Genomic DNA, 22,133 nt, shown 5'->3' with positions numbered 1-22,133 from the left:
CAGCAATTTCTGGGCTTTTTCAGCACACACAGCTTTTATCAAATTGGTATTCTGCTCCTGAACACAAATGGCTTATTAGACATGACCCACTTACTCGCCGCGTCTCACTATCATTAATAACAGTTTCTTTTTGTGATTAAGTGAGTGGCTCCAAAGCCTTCCCGTGGTGGCGGCGCTGGGCCCCACAGAGGGGCAGCTTGTGGGGGCTCCTCAGCAGCCACTACTTGGTGACATTGAACTTGGCGGTGTCAAGGGAAGGCAGCCTGACCCCTGCAGACCGGCCTAACCTCCTCATTTCCTGAGGACAGAGGGAGCCCCAGGAAGGTAGCCTCACTTGTCCAGAGCCGCACAGTTGGCTGAGAGAAGCCAGTTCCCCAGCAGCCAGTGTTGTTTCCGCTCCATCTAGCCCCTCCTTCGGCTTTATCTGAACCTCTTCAGGGGGCAGAGCTGTGCCCCTCAGCAAGCCTGGCACCAGGGGGCAGGCGGAGACGCACACAAAGGGCAATCCCTGCTTCCCTACGAGGGACCACCTCAGGTCTTGGGGATGACAGAGCGGCACCCAAATCCCTGGGATCCGGCTCTCTAGGGATGGAATGACCATGAAACTCAAGCCCAAGTCCCGCACTCTCAGGACTGCAAAGTCAGGGCAGCTTTTCCTTGGAAAACCCTCCTAGTGTTAAGTTCCAACTGTGCCAAGGAACAGAGCAAAGAGAAGAGGGGAAGGAGGGATTCCCAGCTTCCCTTGAATGGGAGGAAATCTGACAGGGAGATGGACGTCCTGGAAAAAGCAATGTCTTCACTCAGTAGACCTTAGGGCCAGTCCCAGCTCAGTCAGTCACTCCCTGTGTGACCTTGGGCAAGTCCCTTCGCCTCTCGGAGCTTTGGTTTCCTTATCTGTAAATCGAGGATTATAATAACCCCTTCCCTATTGACTACTGTTTCATCCAGGTCAGGAGAAATTGGAAGAGGAATAGGAAGGGTGCATAAACGATACCCAGAGCAGTTACTATCAAACACGGTTGAGGCAGAGTGCAAAGAAACGTGGTTTCCCCAAAGCAGAGACCCCAAGCATGGCTTTGGAAGTCCATCTTCTCCCTGGAGCAATTCCACTCATGCATCAGACCCCAATAAAACCTTTCCTGATTATATACCCCTATCTCCCCCCTCACTCATTCCCGTCAGAATAAATCACCCACTTCTTGGTCCTTTGTGCAAACTCTCCCAGCCCTGGGCACCCAGTGCCCGGCAGTGGTGCATCCTCTCCCGCCAGACTGGGATCCCTTGCAGGGAAAGGATGAATGGGAGAAGAGTCTCCTTCATTTTCATTTATGTCCCAGCCCTATACCAGAGCCTGGCTCACAGCAGGCAGAGGGAGCCCCCGCAGCTGCCAGCCTCTGACAATCCAACTCTGCTGCCAACTTGGGTTCCTCCAGGGCTAGAAAGAGCTCTGACACTCAGGCAACCAGTGCTGGGAATGCTTGCTTGCTCCCCAGCTCCCCACTGGCTGGAGTTGAGATTTTCCACATTCCAGTCCTCCAGGGCCAAGGATGTGAATGGAGAGCATCCTGTGGAAGGATGGCAGGGGCATCCAGAGACAGACAAAAGCACCTGGCACCTCTCTCCCTGTCCCGTGCCTCTGGGTGAAAGCATCAGCCCCAATTATTCCAGTGTCTTCCAGGGGCTCCCACCAAGCCTTTGCCTCAGATGCCATCCACCTAACAGAGGCAGCTGCAGCCCCAGGTTACCGATCCCCAAGAGGCAGGGTCGTCTGCCCCCCAGAAGCTTTCCCAGATGTATAAGGGGCAGATGTGGAGAGTGTGAGGACAAGGGCAGCTGTGGGGTTAAATCCACAAAGGGGAAAGGCAGATGGGCAGAAAGGAGGGACGGGCAAAGTGTGTTCACAAGTACGTGTGTGCCAGTGTGCCTGCAGGTGGGTGGGCAAGAGTTGTGGCAGAGTGTGTGTGCCTGGGTGCCAGCGGGCAGCGTGCAGGCTCACCTGCATGGTGCCTGATGTGTAGCGGGCATAAGTGTGAATGTTTGTGACCGAGAAGGGTCTGAGAGGGTGTCTGAAAACGTGTGAGGATAGGAGTTGTGTGAGAAAGCAACTGAGCGTGGATCTGAGTGTGCCTGAGGCTGTGAATATCTGAGTGGCCGTAGAGGTATCAGCGCGTGGGGTGGGAGATGGTCGGCGAGAGCGGGAACTGGGGTGCCAACGGGGTGCTCCCTCTCCCGGGGGGTTGGTTCTGGTGCCAGGGCAGGTCTACAGCCCCGACAGGGGGCGCCCCCGGACTCCCGCCACGCGCAGCGCGGATTCGAACCCCGGGGCCTCCAAGTTGGAGCGGCGCAGCCCGGGTGGGGTTTGGTGGGGAAGTCCGCGGGGGCGGCGACCGAACTCACCGTGGCCGGAGACGTGGTTGTCCCAGGGCGCGTGGCCGGCGGGCCGCGTGGCACCGCCGAGTTGCAGGAAAAGTGCCAGGTAGTGGAGGGCGCCCAGCGCCACCGCGAGCGGGGCCCCCATGGTGCGCGCTCGGGCCGGGGGCGCCGCCGCCTCACATCGGGGCTCAGGAAACCGCAGACCCGGCGCCCCCGCCCCCTGCCCTGACGGCCTGACCGCCTGGTGGCGGCCCCTGCCCCTCGCCCGCTGTCCCTGGCCGGGGCCCGGCCCCAGCCTTCGCCCGGCTCCGGCCCGGTCTCGGCTGCGGGCAGCGAGCGCACGCCCAGCCGGCCGCCTCCGACTGCGGGACTCTTCCCTTCCGCGGAAGGCCACCTCGCTCGGCGCCGCCGCCGCACCCCCTCCCTCCCACTCCCGCCCGCCAGCCCAGAGGAGGAGGCGGCGGAGGGATCTGCCGCTTGATTTATCATCAAAGTTTTGCCCAGGCTGGGATTTTTAAAGCGGTACCTGCAACTTTCTCCTCCCCGGGGGCGGGGGTGGAGGACGGGATGGGGTGGAGGAAGCACCCAGGGACCCGTTCCCGCAAATCGTGACACCACTGGCTTCGGAAATAGAAATGACATCCAGTGTGATAAGGTGAAAAAAAATTATCCATCTCTGCAGACCCAGCGCGCTCAGAGGGACTCTTCAACTTTGCTAGCAGGGAGGTGACGGGACCAGGGGCCCTTCGGGGTTGGAGGTGAGGATGGAGTAAGGAAGGAACCGGGGCTGCGACACCTGAAACGAGTATAGCTCCGCAGCCTTTGGCTCCCCGTGTGACCCCGTGCTGGTACCTGTCCTTGCCTGAGCCTCAAGGTCTTCATCTGAAAAATGGGGATAATAATAGCTACCTCCGGGGGTCGTGGTATTTGCTCAGATTATGTATGTAAAGCACTTAGCAAAATACCGCCCACATGTAGGAGCGCAATAGCTATTGTTCTCCGGTCTGGCTAGTTTTCCCGTCTGTCTGATGGGATCGAGGCAGGCCAATCTCTGGGGCTACTCCCAGATTGGAGACGTTGGAGATGCTGGACCGCCCCCTTCTGTACCGCCAGGCTCCCTCCCATGAACCCTTGGGCTTAGGTGGAAAGTTTTGGGGGAGGAGGAAGGAGGACACGCAGCCCCTCCCATTCCCAAGAGCAAGAATGCAAAGGGGTCCTTTAGTTCCTGCCTGGCCGTTTTCCTGGAGCTGTGGGGATAGATCCCGTACAGACACAGGGCCAGTTAAAAGAAGAGGAGGAGCATCAACTCGGAGCAGCGGCTTCCCTGAGGCCCCCTGATTCCGGGGTGGAATCGTTCCCGCTTTCGTCCCTTGCCTTTCCCCAGGCCGCGTTCCAGACACGGTCTCGTTCCACCGCGGTTTCAGCACCATGGACAGAGACAGCACCAAACCTACCGCGATCTTTTCGGCACCACCTCGCTAGCTCTTGGGTGTGTAGATTCAGGACCATGGACAGGCCCTCCGGTTTCTTCCCCCACGCGCGAATGGGGATCAGCCCTCTGCGGCTGGATCCAGCATTGCGGACAGCGCCCCAAATTTGAGAACGTGGTTAGAGCGCCTTTTATTGTCTTTACTCTTTCTTCGCAGCCCTCCCCTTCCAATATTACGGCGAGCAGCACACAAGGAGGGCCTCGTCCTAGTCAGCCTTCAAAACCAAGGACAGCTCCACTAATTGCCGCTCCCACTGTGTTTCAGCACCGCCGACAGGCCTTACAGGACGGCTGGCTCCACACTGCCTTCAGCCCCGCGGACGGGCCCCCCACCCTCGTCTCGGCTAACCCTGGAAGAAAGGGGCCGCTTCGCCTGATTAACTCGCCTCCCACACAGCTGTGGTATTTAGAATATCCTGGGATTGCCGGGCCCCTTAGACTCTACAAAAGCATTTTCTCATTCATTAACTCCCTTGAGTCTCACTCCCAATGAGATGGTGCTATAGCCCCCATTATAGAGAGAGAAAACAGAGAAACTTCAAGACCACATGGCAGCAGTGCCAAGACTGCAAGCCAGGCCTCTCACCTCCGGCCTGAGGCCCCTCCAAGAGGATGCGGTGGCGTAACTGGGGCTCAGACCTGCTCTTAGACCACAGATCCGGGGGATGGGGACACAGGCAAGGGGATGGGAGAGAAAGGAATTAGAAGAGAGAGGAGTAAATAAGAGACTGCTTGGGGGCTGCAGAGAAAGGCCAGGATGTGGCAGGACGCTGGGCTCCAGGGTCTGCTCTTCCCCTGGCCCATCGACTGGCGTCCAGGCATCCTTTCTCCTCGGAGGCCTCACTCTGGAACAAGGTTAAACCCAGTAAACTCTACGGTTCCTTCAAGGACAGACCTCCAGGGATTTTGTGATGTTGAAAAGGCCCTTGGTGTAATTGGCTCTGCCCAAAACCCTCCAACGGCCATGTCTACTAGAGAAACCCTGACCTCTCTAGTTTTGCTTTCAAGGTCCCAGCCTCACCTAGCACATACCCTCTACTCCAGTCACAGTTCCCTCCCTGAGTATGCCTTAGCTTCATCACATCCTTTCCCTCCCAGGGTTTCCTTTTCCACTTGCATACTTTCCTACAGAAGAAATGCCTGCGGCCTTTTCCCAGTCTCTGAGGCTCTGCTGGACTGTCATTGTGTACCCAGCACTGTGGTAAGAACTTTACATTATCCAATTTAATCTTTAGAACAACCAGGTCTTACAGGGTATGATAGTGTGGTTATATGTGTGGACTCTCCGAGTTTTGATTCCAGCCACTTGCTAGCTTTGTGACCTTGGGTGTGTTTCTTAGCTTTTCTGTGCCTCAATTTCTTCATTTATAAAATAAGGATAATAATACCTTCACAAGATTGTAGTGAGGATTAAATGAACTACTTCCTGGGAAGCTTTATAGAACAGTGCACGATAAGTGTTAGCTAGCAGTGGTGGTGGTAGTAGTAGTAATAGTAATAGTAGTAGTAGCTGTTGTCATAGCAGTAGAAGTAGATAAAGAATTAGAAGCTCAGAGAGGTTAAGTGTCTTGCCCAAAGTCATGCAGCAAGGCCACAGTAGACCTGGGATATGTTTGATTCCAGAGCCCATGCTCTTAGGCAAATGCCTGAGCATAACTAGTTCGATCCTGTCTTAGTAGTTTAGGAAACTAAGAGATAGCAAGTGACTTACTTAGAGTGGCACAGCCAACCACAACAGAACAGAACTAGATCTAGGTCCTCCCTCTTCCAGCTCAGGAAATACTGTCCCATTTGCATTTCTGGCAGCACCCAAATTGTACTTTAGAGTTTATAAATTACATTCACATCTATGACCTTATATAATTCACACAATTATATGACCTTTGAGGTCACTATTATTATCATCTTCCTTTTACTGATGAGGAAACTGAAGCTCAGAGAGATGAAGTAACCTACACAAAGTTGCAGAGTGAGATGGGACAGAGCCCAGATATGAATGGACGCATCCCCAGCCCCTGGTCCTCTTCTGTGTAATTCTGCTCCCTGTTTGCTTCTCTGATACAAGCACAAAGTGCAGGCACTGTGGGAGCTAAAAGCCTACTGCTGGCAGGAGGCAACCAAGACTATCCCAGGAAATAGTCTAGGAATTCACTTGGGTGGGTGACTTTTGTCACTGATTTCATTTTGGGAATGCCCTGGGAGATAGTAAGCCTCCTGTCCCTGGAGGTAGTTAAACAAGCACCTTATGGCTACTTGGAGGGGGTGCCATGAGGCAAACATCCCTGCTATTTCCATTACACGAATAAGGCTCAGAAAATGAACATCATGTCAAGTACTTCAGTTGGGTCGGATGATCTAAGTCCCTCCAAAGCAGGGAAACTTGCACTGCCCTTGACCTCTGACCCAGGTTCCCTGGAGAGTCTCTACCCTCCCCTTGATCCAGGGAGGCCACCTCCCTCCCTTCCTGGAGAGGTGTCACTGAGCACCGTCGCTCTGTCAGTGGTAACAGCCGTAAGATTTGTCCTTTTAATCCAGAATCAATAACAAATTTCATTTAAAAATAAATTAAACCAGGCATTGGAAATCATTCACCGTGTGGGCTGGGGCCCTATATAGCACCGTCTAAATGGCTTCCTTTCGCTCATCTATCAATGCCAAGAGGGGGAAATACCTAAGCTGCCTGATTCATGGAGAAACTACTTAAATGTATCAGCCCCTAACAATGAGTAATGTAAGCCCAGAGTTGCACCTTTTAACACACCAGTAACATGTGGAGCAAGGCGTCATGAGAGCTTATCGAAGACCCCACGGTCACCGGCTTCCAGGCAGCCCATTTATAAGGGGGGACAATGGCTTCAGCATGTAGCCTCCTAATTTCCAGAATGCATTACTGAGCTCTGAGGAGCAGTGGAATTCTATTAAAGTCTTATCTGCCACGGGAGGGTATGAAACCAGCAGGGACGTCCAGGCTTGGCATAGGCATCGCCAGAAAGCACCAGGACGGGCTCTAGGAGGTGGGTGAGCAAACCCACGGGGAGGGGCAACCCAAGTGGGGCCCCGGATGTGTGAAAATATGTGTGTTAATAGAGCTCCGGTTTCTAGCGATTACGTTTATATCAGCGAATAAAACTTGGCAATAAAACATCGGGGCTGCGTCTCAGACAGCATTTCCTTTTACAACCTGGTGTATTTCACTCATTATAACAGGAGGCATGGAGCTCGAGGTGGACCCATTTCTCCCCCTTTAATTAAACTTCCTAAATTACTGCCCAAGATTTGGATAAAGTGAAAGACTTACAGCTACACTAATCGCCATCACAGCTCCCACCCTGTCACAGTAGTGGCCCTGCCTGTACATGTTCTGACATTATTAAAGCGAAACACTGTGGGCGGTGCCTGCCTGGGCTCTGGTCTGTAAAAGGAGATACAGTCTCAGGAGATAAATTGAGCTCAGGGTCAGGGAAGACGCCTGGGTTCCAGGTCTGGCTTTGCCACCACCTTGCTGAGTGACTTTGGACAAGTAAGTTTCCCTCTCTGAGGCTCACAACTTCCCCTTCCCCCTAAACATCCACCTTGCAGTGCTTAGATCTGATCTGGGGCTGGGGCAGTCTTTGGATACAAATGGAATCACTTGCGGAGCATTGAGAAGGATTAACGCCCACGCGGCATCCCAGAGACACAGAGCGCATCAGGTCTAGGGTGAAGCTTGGCTTTTAAAAACTCCTCAGGTGATTCCAAGGTACAACTAGGGTTGTGCACCAGTAATTCTGATCTAGATACAGAGTTATAAGAGATTAGTGTGTGTACTTTTTTTTTTAAGATTTAATTTATTTATTTCTCCCCACTCCCTCATTTGTCCTTGCTATGGCTGTTTGTATTCCTTGTTTCTTTTAAGAGGCACTGGACCCCAGACCTCTGATGGGGGAGGGAGGCACCTAATAGCTTGACCCACCTCCATTCCCTGCTTCGTTGTGTGTCTCATGTTTTTTCTTCTTGTGCCTCTTATTGCGTCATCATGTTGTGTCAGCTCGCCACACCTGCCCGTCATGTCAGCTCGCTTTCCGTCTTCTTTAGGAGGCTCCAGGAATTGAACTTGAGCCACATTCGCTTCCCAGGTTAATGTACTTTAAAATCTCCGGGGGGAAGCAGACTTGGCCCAGTGGTTAGGGCGTCCGCCTACCACATGGGAGGTCCGCGGTTCAAACCCCGGGCCTCCTTGACCCGTGTGGAGCTGGCCCATGCGCAGTGCTGATGCGCGCAAGGAGTGCCATGCCACGCAGGGGTGTCCCCTGCATAGGGGAGCCCCATGCGCAAGGAGTGCGCCCCATAAGGAGAGCCGCCCGGTGCAAAGGAAAGTGCAGCCTGCCCAGGAATGGTGCTGCACACATGGAGAGCTGACATAACAAGATGACGCAACAAAAAGAAACACAGATTCCCGGTGCTGCTGCTAAGGATAGAAGTGGTCACAGAAGAACACACAGCAAATGGACACAGAGAGCAGACAACTTGGGGGGTGGGGGAATGGGAGAGAAATAAATAAATAAAATAAATATTAAAAAAAATTTTTTTTAAATCTCTGGGGAGGGTGGTTGTGCCCTCAGATGCCCAGGCCCCAACCTGGGGATTCTCTTTGAGTCTGGCTGGTGTGTGTGTGTGTGTGTGTGATAATCTGGGTATCTTGTTGAGTGCACCAGGCACCCCAGGGTACAATATTGCAGGGACCTACAGTGAGGATTCCCTCCCCAGAGTAAGGGGCAGGGGACCCACCTCTTCTGTCCCTCACATGGGGCAGAGCCAGTCTCCTGGGGCAAAGGAACCACCTGCCCCAGTTCTCATCTGGAAGGGAAGCGGGGGGCTGAGTTGTGACCTGCCACCCAGTTCAGGTTGGCTCCTCTCCTCTGATGAGTGAGTTCCGCATCTGCACGCTGCCCCCAGCTCCAGGTCAGACCTCAAACCCACCATATGAGGCTCCGGGTTCTGGCCCTTGTGCCCACGTGGTCTGCCTTCGGGGCACACCCAGGTCCTCTCGTCTGCATGGATTCTGGGCCTTTATCTGCTCTCTGCTCCCAGGCCTCCTGGGCCTCCTGGGAATCTCCTGTCTGGGCTGAGGTCACGCCTGGGTGGGGGTGGGCTGGGGAGGTCTTCCAGCCCGGCACCTGCCCTCTGCCAGGCTGAGCAGCCCCAGGAAGACCGAGGGGGCCTCCCTGAGGCTTTTCTTCTGGATTCCAGCCTGGGTGGGCCTCATAGAGTGAAGATATCATCCAAAACCTAGAATTTAAAATATCTCCATTTTTCAAACTGAAAACAGTCACCAAAGAAGCACCAGCACTGCTCCCATTCTATAGTTGGGGGAACCGAGACCCAGAAAGGGGTGGCGACAAGCCTCGGCTCTCAGCGGGAAGGGACGGCAGAGCCAGGCCAAGGACCCAGGACTCCCCGCTCCCGGCTGGGGCCGTTGCTCCCCTGAGAGCCCGAGGAGGGCAGACAGGATGCAACGCCAACTCTGCAGCTGAGCGGCTCCTCACAGAGACACACGGCTCTGCTGCTTCCCGCCGGGCACACCGCGCTGAGGTCCAGAGAACCCCTCCTGGCCTTGCCCCAGATTAGAAGCCCAGACACACACTGAGCTCCACCAAGGCCAGCAAGATGATCATGCGGCCTAGAGGTGCTGTCCCAGCCGGAGCCTAACGGTCACCTCCTTTGATAAGGCAATTAACTGCCTCCAGAGAGTGGGTTCCCAGGGCCCTTCACCCTGCAAACTGGGTGCTTATTAAACATGGTGTGACAGCAGGATCTCTGCCAAGTAAAAGGCCCTGCTTGTGAGAGGTTTTTAAAATCCTGCAGGGATTCTGATGGCATGGTTAGTGCCAGTCTAGTCTATGACTGTGAGCAATTAGCTAAGCCAACCCATCCAATAGAAATGTGAGCCACATGTGTAATTTTCAATTTTCTAGCAGCCACATTAAAAAAGTAAAGAGAAACAGGTGAAATTAACTTTAATAATATACTACAGGGAGTGGATGTGGCTCAAGCAGTTGAGCGCCCGCCTCCCACATGGGAGGTCCTGGGTTCAGTTTCTGGTGCCTCCTAAAAAAAAACAAACAACAAACAAAACAAATGAAGAAACCAAGTCAGGGAAGCTGATGTGGCTCGGTGGTTTAACACCAGCTTCCCACATATGAGGTCCCGGGTTCAATCCCTAGCCCCCCTGTACCTCAAAAAAAAAAAAAAGAAAAGAAAAAAGAAAAAAATATATATACTACTTGTAACTCAATATATAAAAATTAGTACCATTTCAACATTTAATCAATACAAAAATTAATGAAATAGCTTACATCCCTTTTTGTGAACCAAGTCTTCAGTATCCAGTGTGCATTTTACAATTCCGGAACATCTCAACTTGAATTAGCTACATCTCCAATGCTCAGTCGCCACAGGTAGCTCATGGCTACTGGCCAGCACAAAGCTGAACCACAGTAAGGGGCAGTTGGGGTTAGAATCTCCATAAATCCCATACAGGGAAAGGGAATGAGCATTTATTGAGCATTTACTGAGTGCCAGGCACCATGATTTACCTCATTTAATCCTTGCAAGGCTGGGAGGTGTTTGGTACTCACCCCATTTTATAGCTGAGACAATTGAGTTTCAGAGGGGTTAAGTGTCTGAGCCAAAGTCACACAGCAGCTGGGACCAAGGTCCACACTCTCCCACTGCCCCAGGTTTCTGTGGACAGAGCTCTGAGGCAGAGGCCCTCAGCAGGGCCAGCAGAGCCGAAAGCTAAAGCTGGGCCTGTCCTCGTGAACCTGCAACCTCAGTTTATTTCCTTCTTGGGTCCCCCTTTGTGTTATGAAGTCTTTTTTTTTTTTAAAGATTTATTTTTTTTATTTCTCTCCACCCCACCCCCTGTCTGCTCTCTGTGTCGACTCACTGTGTGTTCTTCTGTGTCCGCTTGCACCCTTGGTGGCACCGGGAAACTGCGTCTCCTTTTTGTCGCGTCATCTTGCAGTGTCAGCTTTCCTTGTGTGCAGCGCCATTCCTGGGTGGCTGTGCTTTTTTCACACGGGGTGGCTCTCCTTGAGGGGTGCGCTCCTTGTGTGGGGCACCCCCATGCGGGGGCACCCCTGCGCGGCACGGCACTCCTTGTGCACGGCAGCACTGCACTTGGGCCAGCTCGCCCCAGGGACAGGAGGCCCTGAGGATCGAACCCTGGACCTTCCCATACGGTAGGTGGATGCTCTATCAGCTGAGCCACGTCCACTTCCCACAAAGTCTTTTTGACAGCTCTTGCAAAGGGAGCTTTCCAGGAGTTTGCCCAGCATCCCCCAAGCTTTGAAGAGGGGGTAGGACTTGCGCTCAGGGATGGCAGCAACAATAGAAGTGAGAGAAAGACCCGTGACTCACCCCCACATCCGAAAGTTCCCAGCCACACACCAAGTGCCTAACATGTTTTCTCACTGAAATCCTCACAGTGCTGAGAAGCAGGCATTTTCACCCCCATTTTACAGATGAGGAAACCAAGGCTCAGACAGTGCCCAAGGCCTTCCAGCTGGCAAGTGGCAGATCCAGGATCCGGCTAAGAGCTTCCTGACTCCAAATAACAAATAGCACTGTGTTGGCCCCACGCCGGGTACTGAGCCGAGCACCTTATCTACTGGTTTTCCGTCTTGACACTTCGTAAGTGAACCTGTGAGTTTTCACCAGCACCCCCGTTTTACAGATGAGGAGCTCAAAGTTCAGAGGGATACAAAGGCTCACCAAAAGTGATACATGGGAAAATAACTATAATGAAAAGAAAAAGTGATACAGCCGGCGCCCCCTCCCGGGTAGCCTGTCTACAGTGTTTGAGCTCTTAACTTAACAAAGACGCCAAAGTTGTGGTTTGGAGCCCAGATCTCAGCTGGGTGAGGGGAGAGGCCAAGCTGGCGGCTCCTTCTGGTGCTGGGATCGGGTTCCCCACCATGGGTGGCCCTGGGAGCCAGGCCCGCTGAGCCCTGATCCGTCTCCTCTTCCTCTGAGTGCCAGGTCCCCCTGCCTGCACCACGCGTTCCCCAACTCTAAACAGGAGGGCACCGCCTGATCACCACTGAAAAGGTTTTACTCTAAGGTGAAAGAAGGAGATGGGGTAATTGGGACTGGACCCAATTACCCAAGGTTTCCACGAGGATCTTCCGAGATCCAGGCTAATGTGCTCCCCATTGACGCAAAAGCCCCTTGAAACCAGGGCTAGAGACTTAAACTCAAGGAGTGACATTCTAACAGTGAAATTCCAGGCAGAGATGGGGGACGAGGCTTGACCCAATCAACCCAGGCTGCTGGCTACAGGCGGGGCAGAGCTGACTTCTGTGGGGTCATCAGAGCATCCCAGGTACCTCGTATCGGTATCTTTTGGCAGAATCTGGATGGAGGGACCAGGTAATTATATTTAAATGGCTGGAACCCACTCCAGTCTTCCCTGGCACACAGCAGGCCTGTAAATCATGCCGTGGCATCTCAAGGAAGGGATAAATTTCTCCTCTAATCCGCGAGTCTCCTGCTGTGATTCCGAATGCAATACAGCATCCGGGGCTTTCAGTGCTTCTACCCCGCAGGGGAAGCAGCCTTTCAGAACAGAGGGCCATGCGGATGGTGCAGGCTAAGTGGAAGCTCGTGATGCTGGAGCTGAAGCTCCCCACCCTGCCCCCATGGGGAACCAGGTTGAGAACATCAAGGCAGCTTTGGAGGGAAAAGTCTCCAGGATTGCACACATCTTCGTTTTTCAGTCCATCCATCCATCCATCCATCCATCCATCCATCCATCCATCCATCCATCCATCCAATGTTATCAGCTTCTGCTTTTTGCTGGTGTGACGTAGTGGTGATAGCTCACCTACCAGGTCCAAACCTAACTCTGTGTGACCTTGGGCAAGTCTCTTCACCTCCCTGAGCCTCAGTTTCCTTATCTGAGAGATGTGTACCTCCCCTACCCCTATCCCTAAGGTTGTTGTGAAGAGCAGATGAGACAGAATCTGGGCACCCACTTAACAAACAGACTCCATCTCCCTTGCTTCAAATATACCTTCTCACTTAAACCGCCTGGGGGGCCTCTGGTTAACTCCATTTTGGAGAAACTGAGACATGCAGGGGTGAGTGACTTGGTCAGAGTTGCACCTGGCTTATTCTTGCTCATTTCTACCCACATCCACCGCATGATTCCTCCCGTACTCCCAGCCACCCCTTCCCCAAGCTCCCACCTGCTCGCACCCTTGCGAGGTGCACTGTGGGCGGGCTCGCCAGGCTCACACGCGCACGCCGGGGAGCATCTCCGTTTGTGATGAAAATGGCCGTGTGAGTCACCGAGCCGGTGCTTGGCAGAAGGAACACCAGCCTCCCTTGGAGCCAGACAGATGTGGACTTAAATACAGTCTCACCACATCCAGCCGTGTCATCCTGAGAAAGCTACTCAACTTTCTGAGCCCCCATTTCCTCATCTCTAAAGTGGCGATCAGGACATCTAGCTCACTGGTCTTGGTGAAAATTAAATGAGATATGTATGAGAAGTACGTATGCAGCATCTGGCACATACTAGGAGTGCAATAAATGTTAAATCTGATTTGATTGTCCTCGTTCTCTCTAGGATAATCTATCGCTGTCAGGCACTCTGGACATTACCTTGTTGTATTACTTCATTGTACAGTGGGGAAACTGAGGCCCAGGAAAGGGCAGGGACTTCTGGGCTCACACATGGCATGGAAAGGCAGGTAGAGGATTAGATCCTGGATCTCCCCCCCATCACGTCTTCCACCCTATACCCCCACCGACTGCTTGCAGCCAGAGGAACCAGAAGCCCCAGCACTGACCAGGTAGGAGGTTGGAAGGCCCATGTCCCAAGGAGGCCACTTCCAGCCAAAGATGAGATGTATTTCCTGCAAGCCCTCGCTCAGCTCTGGCCTTGGTGTCTGCTGCATCCGAAATCCAGTCCCTATTCCTGTGCTTCCCTGGTGCACTGAAAGCAGGAACCGGCCGGGCACACACTCATTTTCACTGGGCTGAGTCCATCAGCATTTGGGGGACAGTGGCAAGTCCGTCTCCAGCTCCTGGTAGCCCCTGGCTCACATATCTCCCTGTGTACAGCACGTCTCCTCTTGGAAAGCCTCCTCAAACCCAGCATGGCTCCAGCCAATTCCTGATCTTCCCCTTCAGCCTGGTCCTTCTCTGGGCTTCTCCGTCTCCCCCATCCATCCACCTCTCCTGCACCCCCAGATCTAATCCATCCCCAAGCCACGCCCAGCGAGCTGTTCAACACCTCACTCCTCCATCCGCTGCTCTCCCTGCCCACTGCCTCTGCCTCGTCCACGTCCCCGCCACCAGTGCCCATGACGACGGCAGCAACTTTCTGCTGCTTTTCTGCCCCACCCGCCAAGGTCAGTTCTCTCTAAAGTCGGTGGGTGCTCTTTTACAAAATCTGTTTGCTCTTCTACTTAAAATTTAAATGGCTCCCACTGCCCGGCACAAAATCCCAGCCCCTTCCTTTGGTGGCCTGGGCCTGGTCTCACCATCCTCACCCCCCGTTCCCCACCCCCCAACCTACACTCCCTCTCAGTCTCTCCTAGCTTCTTGGCCTTCTGGAAGTCCCTAGAATGTGCCATGCTCCCTCCCTCTGCTGGGAACACTGTTGCCCTTCTTTTGGGGCTGGCTCCAGTACCATTCCCTGGAGGGGCCACTCGCTCCCTTTGGGCTCTCCTAGCCCCTCACCTTGTCCTTAGCAGTCCTCACCTGGATCCTACCTGCCACCCTCTAGGCTGTGAGCAGCCCCAGGCGCCATCTGGTTTTTCTCATTCTTATATTCTCTGAGCTTGACTCATAGTGGGGCCTCAGTAGATCTTGCTGAATGAATGAGAGAAGAAATAGATGGAGAGCAGAAGAATTCCGGCGTGGTGGGGCCTTATCGCTATGTTTAAGCCATAGGGTGTCCCATCTCTGCAGTGACACTGGCTCGCTGTGTGACTCTGATGTTTTGCATCCTTCTCTGGCCTCAGTTTCCCCAGAATGAGAGAGTGATGTAAGATGACCCCTAATATTTCTCCTCGCCCTGGGGGTCTGAGATCTGGGGACTCATGTACGAAGGCAGGTAAATGGTAGAGCTGGGCTCTGGAGGGGGCACTGAAAGGAATCAGATTCAGGTCCACCCAAGGACAAACTTTCCCCCAGTCAGACCTACCTTGAGTGAAGTGAGCTCACCATTGCTGGAGGTATGTAAGCAGGGATGATGTCGAGGATTCCGAGCACCACCTGGGCAGTTGAACACACAACCAGGCGCACAGCCCGGAACGCAGAGAGGCAAGGCTTTGGAGGACAAGCTCAGCCATTTGACCTTGGGTAAGCCAGTGCCACTCTCTGAGTCTCGATCGCCTCATCAGGAAAATGGGGACACAATGTTAACCTCGCAAGGTTTTGAGAAAATGCACAGGGCCTGGGGCAGCATAAGGGTTTGAGAAGTGTCAGCATCTTCCCCAGCCCGGCCTGTATACCCAGGAATAAAATTTCTGGCCATAAACAGGACGGGCTGGCTGCTGTGTGGAGTGCTCTCATGCCCGGGCGACCCTGGCCAACCTAGGAGAAAGGGCAGCTTTGAGCCAGCCCTTCACCACCTGGGACCCCCAGATCTGCCCAGCCTGTGAATTTTAGCTCCCGCTCTCCCTCCTCCCTCTCCAGGCAGGGAGCCCCATCCTTTCCACGCCTCCCAATCACTGCAAACTGCCTCATCAATCATGTTCTCTCTAATTAACTTCTAATTTACCTCTTTAGTCAAATCTGTTTACAATCAGAGACAAGAAAACATGCAGCGGCGCGCGCTGTGGAGGTGGAGGCCAGCTCTGGGACCGTGGAGGGTCACCTGGGCCTTAACCAGGTGGGAGCCGGGGCCTCCCCTCTCCTCCCAGGGGGGCCGAGGGCATGAAAGAGCAGGGGTGGGGTGCCATTTGGCCCAGTGGCCTGGCCCCCAACAGTCTGGCCCCCCAGAGACCTTTTCTGCCTCCCCGCCCAGCTGCATGTCACCCATCCCCACCCTGCCCTGCCCTTTGCAGGTTGTGTGGCCTCAGAAAATGACTGGGTGACTCTGAGCTTCAGTTTCCTTGTCTGCAAAATGAGGAGTGAAAAACACTACCCGCCTTGCAGAGAGCAGTGAGTGTGAACTATGCGCACATCAGCGGCCAGGCGCAGTGTGGAAGGAACAGCGCACCCGTGGTCCAAGGGCCTTTTTGTTGTTATTGTTGTTATTTTGGATGTTTAAAATTTTTTAAATTTTAAGTAATCACAACTTACAGAAAAGTTGCAAGTACAATATGCGATTGCCCAAATATTTTAGTGTGATTCTCTAAAACAAAGACATAATTTTACACAACTGCCAGAAGCGTGACACCGATGTCGATGCGTCGCTGCCGTCAGATCTCAGCGAGGGCCTGAGTTTTAATCTCCTCCACCTCTTACTGGCAGCTTGATCTTGGCCAAGCTGTCCGGCTTCTCCTAGCTCACTTCCTCATCTGCGAAGGGGATGGCTGAGGTAATGATCCACTCTTGCAGGGTTGCCTCTGCATGGGAAGAAAGTGGCGGTGAAGGAGTTACTATTTCCATTTTAGAAGGCGAAATGGAGGCTCAGGGAGCTCCAGTCACTTGTAGTCAGCGCCCACAGTCCTGAAGGGGGAAACCGGGACCCAGGTGGGGTTCTGGGTGGGGTCTCCCTCTCTCTACTCAGAGAAGAGAAACCCGAGGAAGCCTGAGTGACTTTTTTCTTAGACCCCTTGACCGATGTTGAGAGAGCAAATGGGCAGTGAAAAGTGAAAAGCTCCGAGGAAGGTGAAGAATAATTATTATTAATGGCACACCGATAATACTCGCAATAAAGAACACGCAAAATTACCTTGGAGGAGATTCCTCAAGGTGGGACAGTGGTTAGCTGTGGGAGAAGAGGGTGGAAGGAGGTGCACAGAGGGTCTCAGAGGGGCCCGTGGCCTATCAAGGGCAAGGACCCCCTCAGAGGAGAGTGAGCGGATGACCCGGAACCAAGACAAGTGCTCATTTCCTCCCCCATCTTCCCATTTAGCCTGTCTACACTCATTGGGTCATCCATTTTGCACAAGATCCTTCTGCCTGAACAATCCTCCTTCCCCAGTTCTTCCCATGGCTCACTGATTCAGGTCTTAAGCTCAAATATTGCTTCCTCAGAGACTTTCCAGAACCCTCTTATCTCAAGTAGACCCTCTCCCCCCAACACACATGCCCTAAATTGCTTTTATCTCAATACCTACTTCTGTTTTCTTCATATCACTTATTCTACCTGAAATTATGCTATCAGACTTTCTTTTTCTGGTTGGCTTGTTAGCTTGTTTAATGTCTGGTTTCACCCACTAGACCGGGACTTCCTTGTGAGCAGCCGGTCTCTGCTTTGTTCATTGCTATCTCCTCAGAGCCTAGCACTGCACCTGGCACAGAGTAGATTCTGCTCACTGATATGGAGGAATGAAGTTTTAATTCCCCTAGTCATGAGTGTCTTCCCTGGTGAAGGTGAAGAATGCAGAATGCAATCAGAGAGGGGCCTTGGCCTCACCTGCTCACACTCCTGCCCAAGATATAATCAGACTCTCATCGGGGGCAGAGACAGCAAAGGGCAGCCTCCTGCACCTAGCAAAGGCCTAATGGAACAAACCTCCATGTGCGCCGGCCAGAAGAGAGGAGGTCCACCTGGAGGCTGCTGCTGTGCCTCTGGAGCGAGAGCCTCATCTCCCCAGGCTTTGATTGTCCTGCCTGCAAACCTGAAATGAGACCTGCTTCCCAAGGGGCTCTTAAGAAGGTTCTCCTAGCCAGGTGCTTGTGTCCACATTGTCCCCATTGGGTCTCTTTGGCCCTGGCTGGCTGCTGTGGGGAGAGGGCGTGAGGCAGAGCCAGGCTGTAAGCATCGTCCCAGAGAGTGGGGATCTCATTTAAGGCTGGGCGGTACATCTTGCCTGGAAGTCTCAGGGAGGTGAAGCTTCTGGCGACAGGGAGGCCTCTCTGCTGTCATGGCCACACTGGTGTTTGCTCATATTTCTATTTCCCTGATCGTTTTTCTCATTCCAGACTGGGTAATTAGGTGTCCAGGGGTGTCTCTGATTCTATTCCAATAGAATTTGCCTTGTTTAATCGGTAACAGGATGGCTGCCTCTGACAGCAGGTTTTCCTAGGGGAGGGGGGTAGAAGGCTGCTCATAAAAAAGGACTTTTTCTGGAAGTTGATTAGGATGGTGAGGCTAGGGATGGGGTGAATTGGGAGGCAGCTGGGACTCAGGATTCCTGGAATGACTCTACCCTTCACTACAGATTTGGGGGTAAACTTGTGCCTTTCACCTCCCCTTCCTGGATCTCGGTTTGCGCACCTGTAAGAACAAGGGGGTTTAATTTTGTGATCCCTCAGCTGGGACTGTGAAACACAAGACTTGACCGTGCACCTACTGTATGCCCAGTGCTCAGTGGGCTATGGGGCTGAGTCATGGGAAATCACTCACTGAGATGCCAGAGGAAAAGAGGCATTTAAATCCAAGGTGGCATTTTTATCGCTGTGTTCTTAATTGTAATTGCCATTTAATTAGATTAATGATAATTAATAACACTAATAATGTACTGTCCTTTGTCTGGGATGATGACATTGCAGACCCACTGTCTGTGGTGGAGCTGGGCTGTGCTGAGCCCCCTCCAGTCTTTCCTTTCTCTCCCTTCCCCATCCCCGCTTATCACATGCCCTCATCACACGGGCTTGTGCTCCCTTCTTTTCTCAGTGGTCTCCACCACTAGACCATGAACTGCCCCAGAAAGCTAGGGACCTGCCTGGCCATTCTCATGTCCCCAAAGCAGTGAGGGACTGGCCTAGAGAGGGGACTAACAGATGCCGGATGGGAAGGATAAATGGATGGATGGTCAAAAAGGGTGATGAAAGAATTAATGAATGGCATTAATGTCTGGCTGGGAAGATGACCAAGGTAATTGACCCTGTAGGAGATCCAACCTCTACTCTTGACGCCCTGCCTTCCGACCAAGTCTGGCCCACTCTGGCTCCGTAATAGCTCTCAAATGTCCCCTTTACTCCATCCCCAAGGTCACAGCTCTGCTTGAAGCCCCTACTCTGGCTTGGCTGGACAACAGCACCTGTTCTTCCAGCCTCCTGACTGTCCATTATGGACAAGACAGTTTTTCAGGTTCCAGAACCCTTCTGGGACCCCTCTGGGCCTTCAGAATAGAGGATACACACCTGACTTTGGCACTTAAGACTTTCATAATCTGGTTCCTACCTACCTCCTGGTCTTCTCTCCTACACCTTCCTCTCCCTCCTCTCTGCCCAGCTCTCACTTCCTGTGACTTGAGGAAGTCCTCCATGATGCCCCAGGGAGAACGAGCTGTTTTGATGCCCATATTGTGTTTTTCTATCTTTGACAGTATTCTCCTGCCCCCACCCTCACCTGCCATGCAGACTCCACAGGAACCAGAATGTTAGGATATATTTTCTTAACCACTTGGGCTTTGGGTTCAAGTCTCAGCTCTCACCCATAACAGCTGTGTGACTTAGGCTACCCTCTTCCCTTTTCCAAGCTTTAGTTTCCTTATCTATATAAGAGACAGCAGCTTGGATGTCACAGGGTTGTGGTGATTAGATTTGGGTCTCTAAGGCTCATGGCTCAGAGCTGGACCCCTTCCTACTTCTGTGACTTTGCCCTTCTCTTGCCTCTCCTGGAAGCCCTTTCTATCTTCTACCTGGTGAAAGTCTCTTCACCCATTCATGTGAAGCACCAACCTGCCTCAGGGCCTTTGCACTCACTATTTCCTCTGCAAACAATATTATTCCCAACTTCCCCTGGCAACCCTTTTGCTCATCAGTCCAGTCTCATCTCTTGCATCACATCCTCAAAAAGTCCTTCTATATCCCTACAGCGCAGCACAGAACCTGGCACAAAGTAAATGCTCAGAAAACATTTGCTTGAAGAAATTTTGGAGCACCCACCAGGTGCGTGGTTGCAGAGGTGGGTGAAATGCAGCTTTGCCTTCCAAGAGCGCACAGGGTGAGTGGGGAAAGCGGGGTCATGTAAGGGTCCCCAGGAGCCTGGGGAATAGAGAAAGGGAGGGCATATGGGGATCTGGGGACCTCTGATTGTCAAACTCGGGCTGATGGCAGGCTGTACATATGTTGTCCTCGCTCACAAGGCTGGACTCGTGCTCCTGCATCCCAGGGAGGGCAGCACCTGGCTTGGAGCTGGTCTTGAGCAGGTAACATCAGCAGGGAGCGGGGAAATGGGGAGTACAGTGGCAGGTCAGGCAGCAGGAACGGCATGGACGGTAAGAGAAGGATATCCCACTGCCACTGGGCAGCACTATACCGGTCAAGAAATTTTCAGCTTGCTGGTCCAGAGAATGAGTATTATTGTATAGCGCTATGCACTCCTTTTATAGATGAGAAAACCAAAGCTTCAGGAGTGAAGTGGCTTGCCCAGGGTCATGCAGCTGGGGAGGAGCAGGGCTGGGATTTGAACTCTGCTCACTGCCCATGCCAGTGAGGGTCAGGCAGCAGGCTGGCCCCTAGAGCCAGCATGGTGCAGCTCAGTCCATGCATCTTTTTTTCTTCCCCAGGTACAGAGAGACTTTTACTTGTCGTTGCTGAAAGCAAGGGCCTTGCTCCCAAGAGGGTTGGGGTGAGATGGGGAAGGAAGGCAGCTGGCCCAGGTCATGTCCTGCCACAGCCATTTACTGAGCTTAACTGATAACCATGGGCCAGGCAGGCTGCCGGGCAGGCCTGTCCTGTCCACTTGGCCAGGCTTCCTGGTCTTATACCCGCCTGACCGGGGGAGGGTGGCAAGGCATCAACGGAGAGGCCAAGGATCCCCAGTTGTTGGTACCCATGGCCACCATCAGGGACAAGCTGTGTGGCCTTGGGCAAATTCCTTGATCTCTCTGTGCCTCAGTTTTATTTGTAAAATGGAGATGAACATAGTAACTTTGGAAGATGCTGCAGGGATGAAATGAGGTGCTAGAGACAAAGGCCTTTAATTCAAAGACTACCAGGCACATAGCAGGCCCTCTGCAAATTTTCCATCCCAGTTCTTGCAAGGATACATGTTTTAACAACTCACAGCTTCAAGAAAGCATAATCCCAGCCCTGCCAAACTTGAAAAATCAAAACAGCAGAAATAGGGTGCTGTGGTAGGATGGAGACCTGGATTCCCATCTAGCTGTTAAATTAAGTGATGGAATGAACTGGATCCTAATCTCTCTGGACCAGTGTTCTCATCTGCAAAACGGGATGGTAAGTCCCCAGGTCAGAGGAATTGGGGAGGATTCAATGAGATAGCGCATGCCAAATACTTAGCGCAGAGCCAGGCATTTAGATGGTGCTAGATAAAGATGGTAGCTGTCATTATGTTGGTTTTTGAGGTCTGGATGTGCTACTGATCCTGTGTGACCTCAGGATAGTCACCTACTCTATTGGGGCTTCCATTTTTGTCATTCATAAAATGGGATGACCCTAAGGTATGCTTTCACCCAGCTCTGTTCCAAGAATACAGCAGTGTTGAACCTGAGACTCATCTGGTTTGGACTGCAGTCCCAGGGAGGGGGCCAATGTAGGGGCAGGAATCGTTGTGCCCATTTACCAGATAAGGAGTGAGACTCCTGGTTTTCAGTGTCTCTGTCCACTGCTGCCTCATTCCTGGTTTTAGTTGTAGGGTAGGGTGGGGAAAGGCCAGACTCTCCTGGGCCCCCAGAAGGCCTGGAGAAAGGGCCTGGGTCTGGATCCTGTAGGGAATTGGGCTGAGTCAGCTGGGAGCAGGAGCAGAGGCTGAGGGTGGGCGGCAGATTTATTGTAGTCATTCCTCTCCCCCTGCAGCGCCTGCTTCTAATGAAATTTTATGGCAGGTGGAAATGATACAACTCTGCCAGCCCTAAAAGCACTTCTATTTATTCATTAAATATATTTATATACTGAGCCGCTCTCCCCGCCCACCCCACCAGACTCCTGCTGGGCCAGTGAAGTAGCTCCCAGCCCATGGTGCTGGGGGAAAAGCTTACCCGGGCAGGGCCCCTCCCTGCACAGTGACTGGTTAGCCCTACCTCAACATGTCCCAAATGTGCTCATTTGTTTCTAATCCGCCATCCTTTCCTGCTCCAAAGAAGCACTATCTCTTGCCTGGATGAGCGTACCAGTCTACTCTTGGGTCTCTCTGCTTCCATTCTGGTCTCTAGTAAGCCTTCCTCAGAATAGGCAAAGGGATATTTTAAGT

At 52.8% G+C, this 22,133-nt stretch overlaps 1 protein-coding gene across 1 annotated transcript in view; it reads right to left on the bottom strand.

Annotated features, from left to right (window-relative positions):
- Positions 1-2,680, bottom strand: part of VSTM2L (V-set and transmembrane domain containing 2 like) — a 33,794-nt gene extending 31,114 nt beyond the window's left edge. Inside the window, exon 1 of the mRNA XM_058287414.2 lies at positions 2,398-2,680. Within this exon, the coding sequence (XP_058143397.1) occupies positions 2,398-2,518 (121 nt within the window). The 5' untranslated portion in view covers positions 2,519-2,680. The remainder of the gene's footprint in view (positions 1-2,397) is intronic.
- Positions 2,681-22,133: the final 19,453 nt, after the last annotated feature.

The sequence above is a fragment of the Dasypus novemcinctus genome, chromosome 24, assembly GCF_030445035.2.
Source record: "Dasypus novemcinctus isolate mDasNov1 chromosome 24, mDasNov1.1.hap2, whole genome shotgun sequence".
Taxonomy (NCBI): domain Eukaryota; kingdom Metazoa; phylum Chordata; class Mammalia; order Cingulata; family Dasypodidae; genus Dasypus; species Dasypus novemcinctus.
The sequence above is the reverse complement of the archived record's forward strand: the minus strand, read 5'-3'. Positions and strand labels throughout refer to the sequence as shown.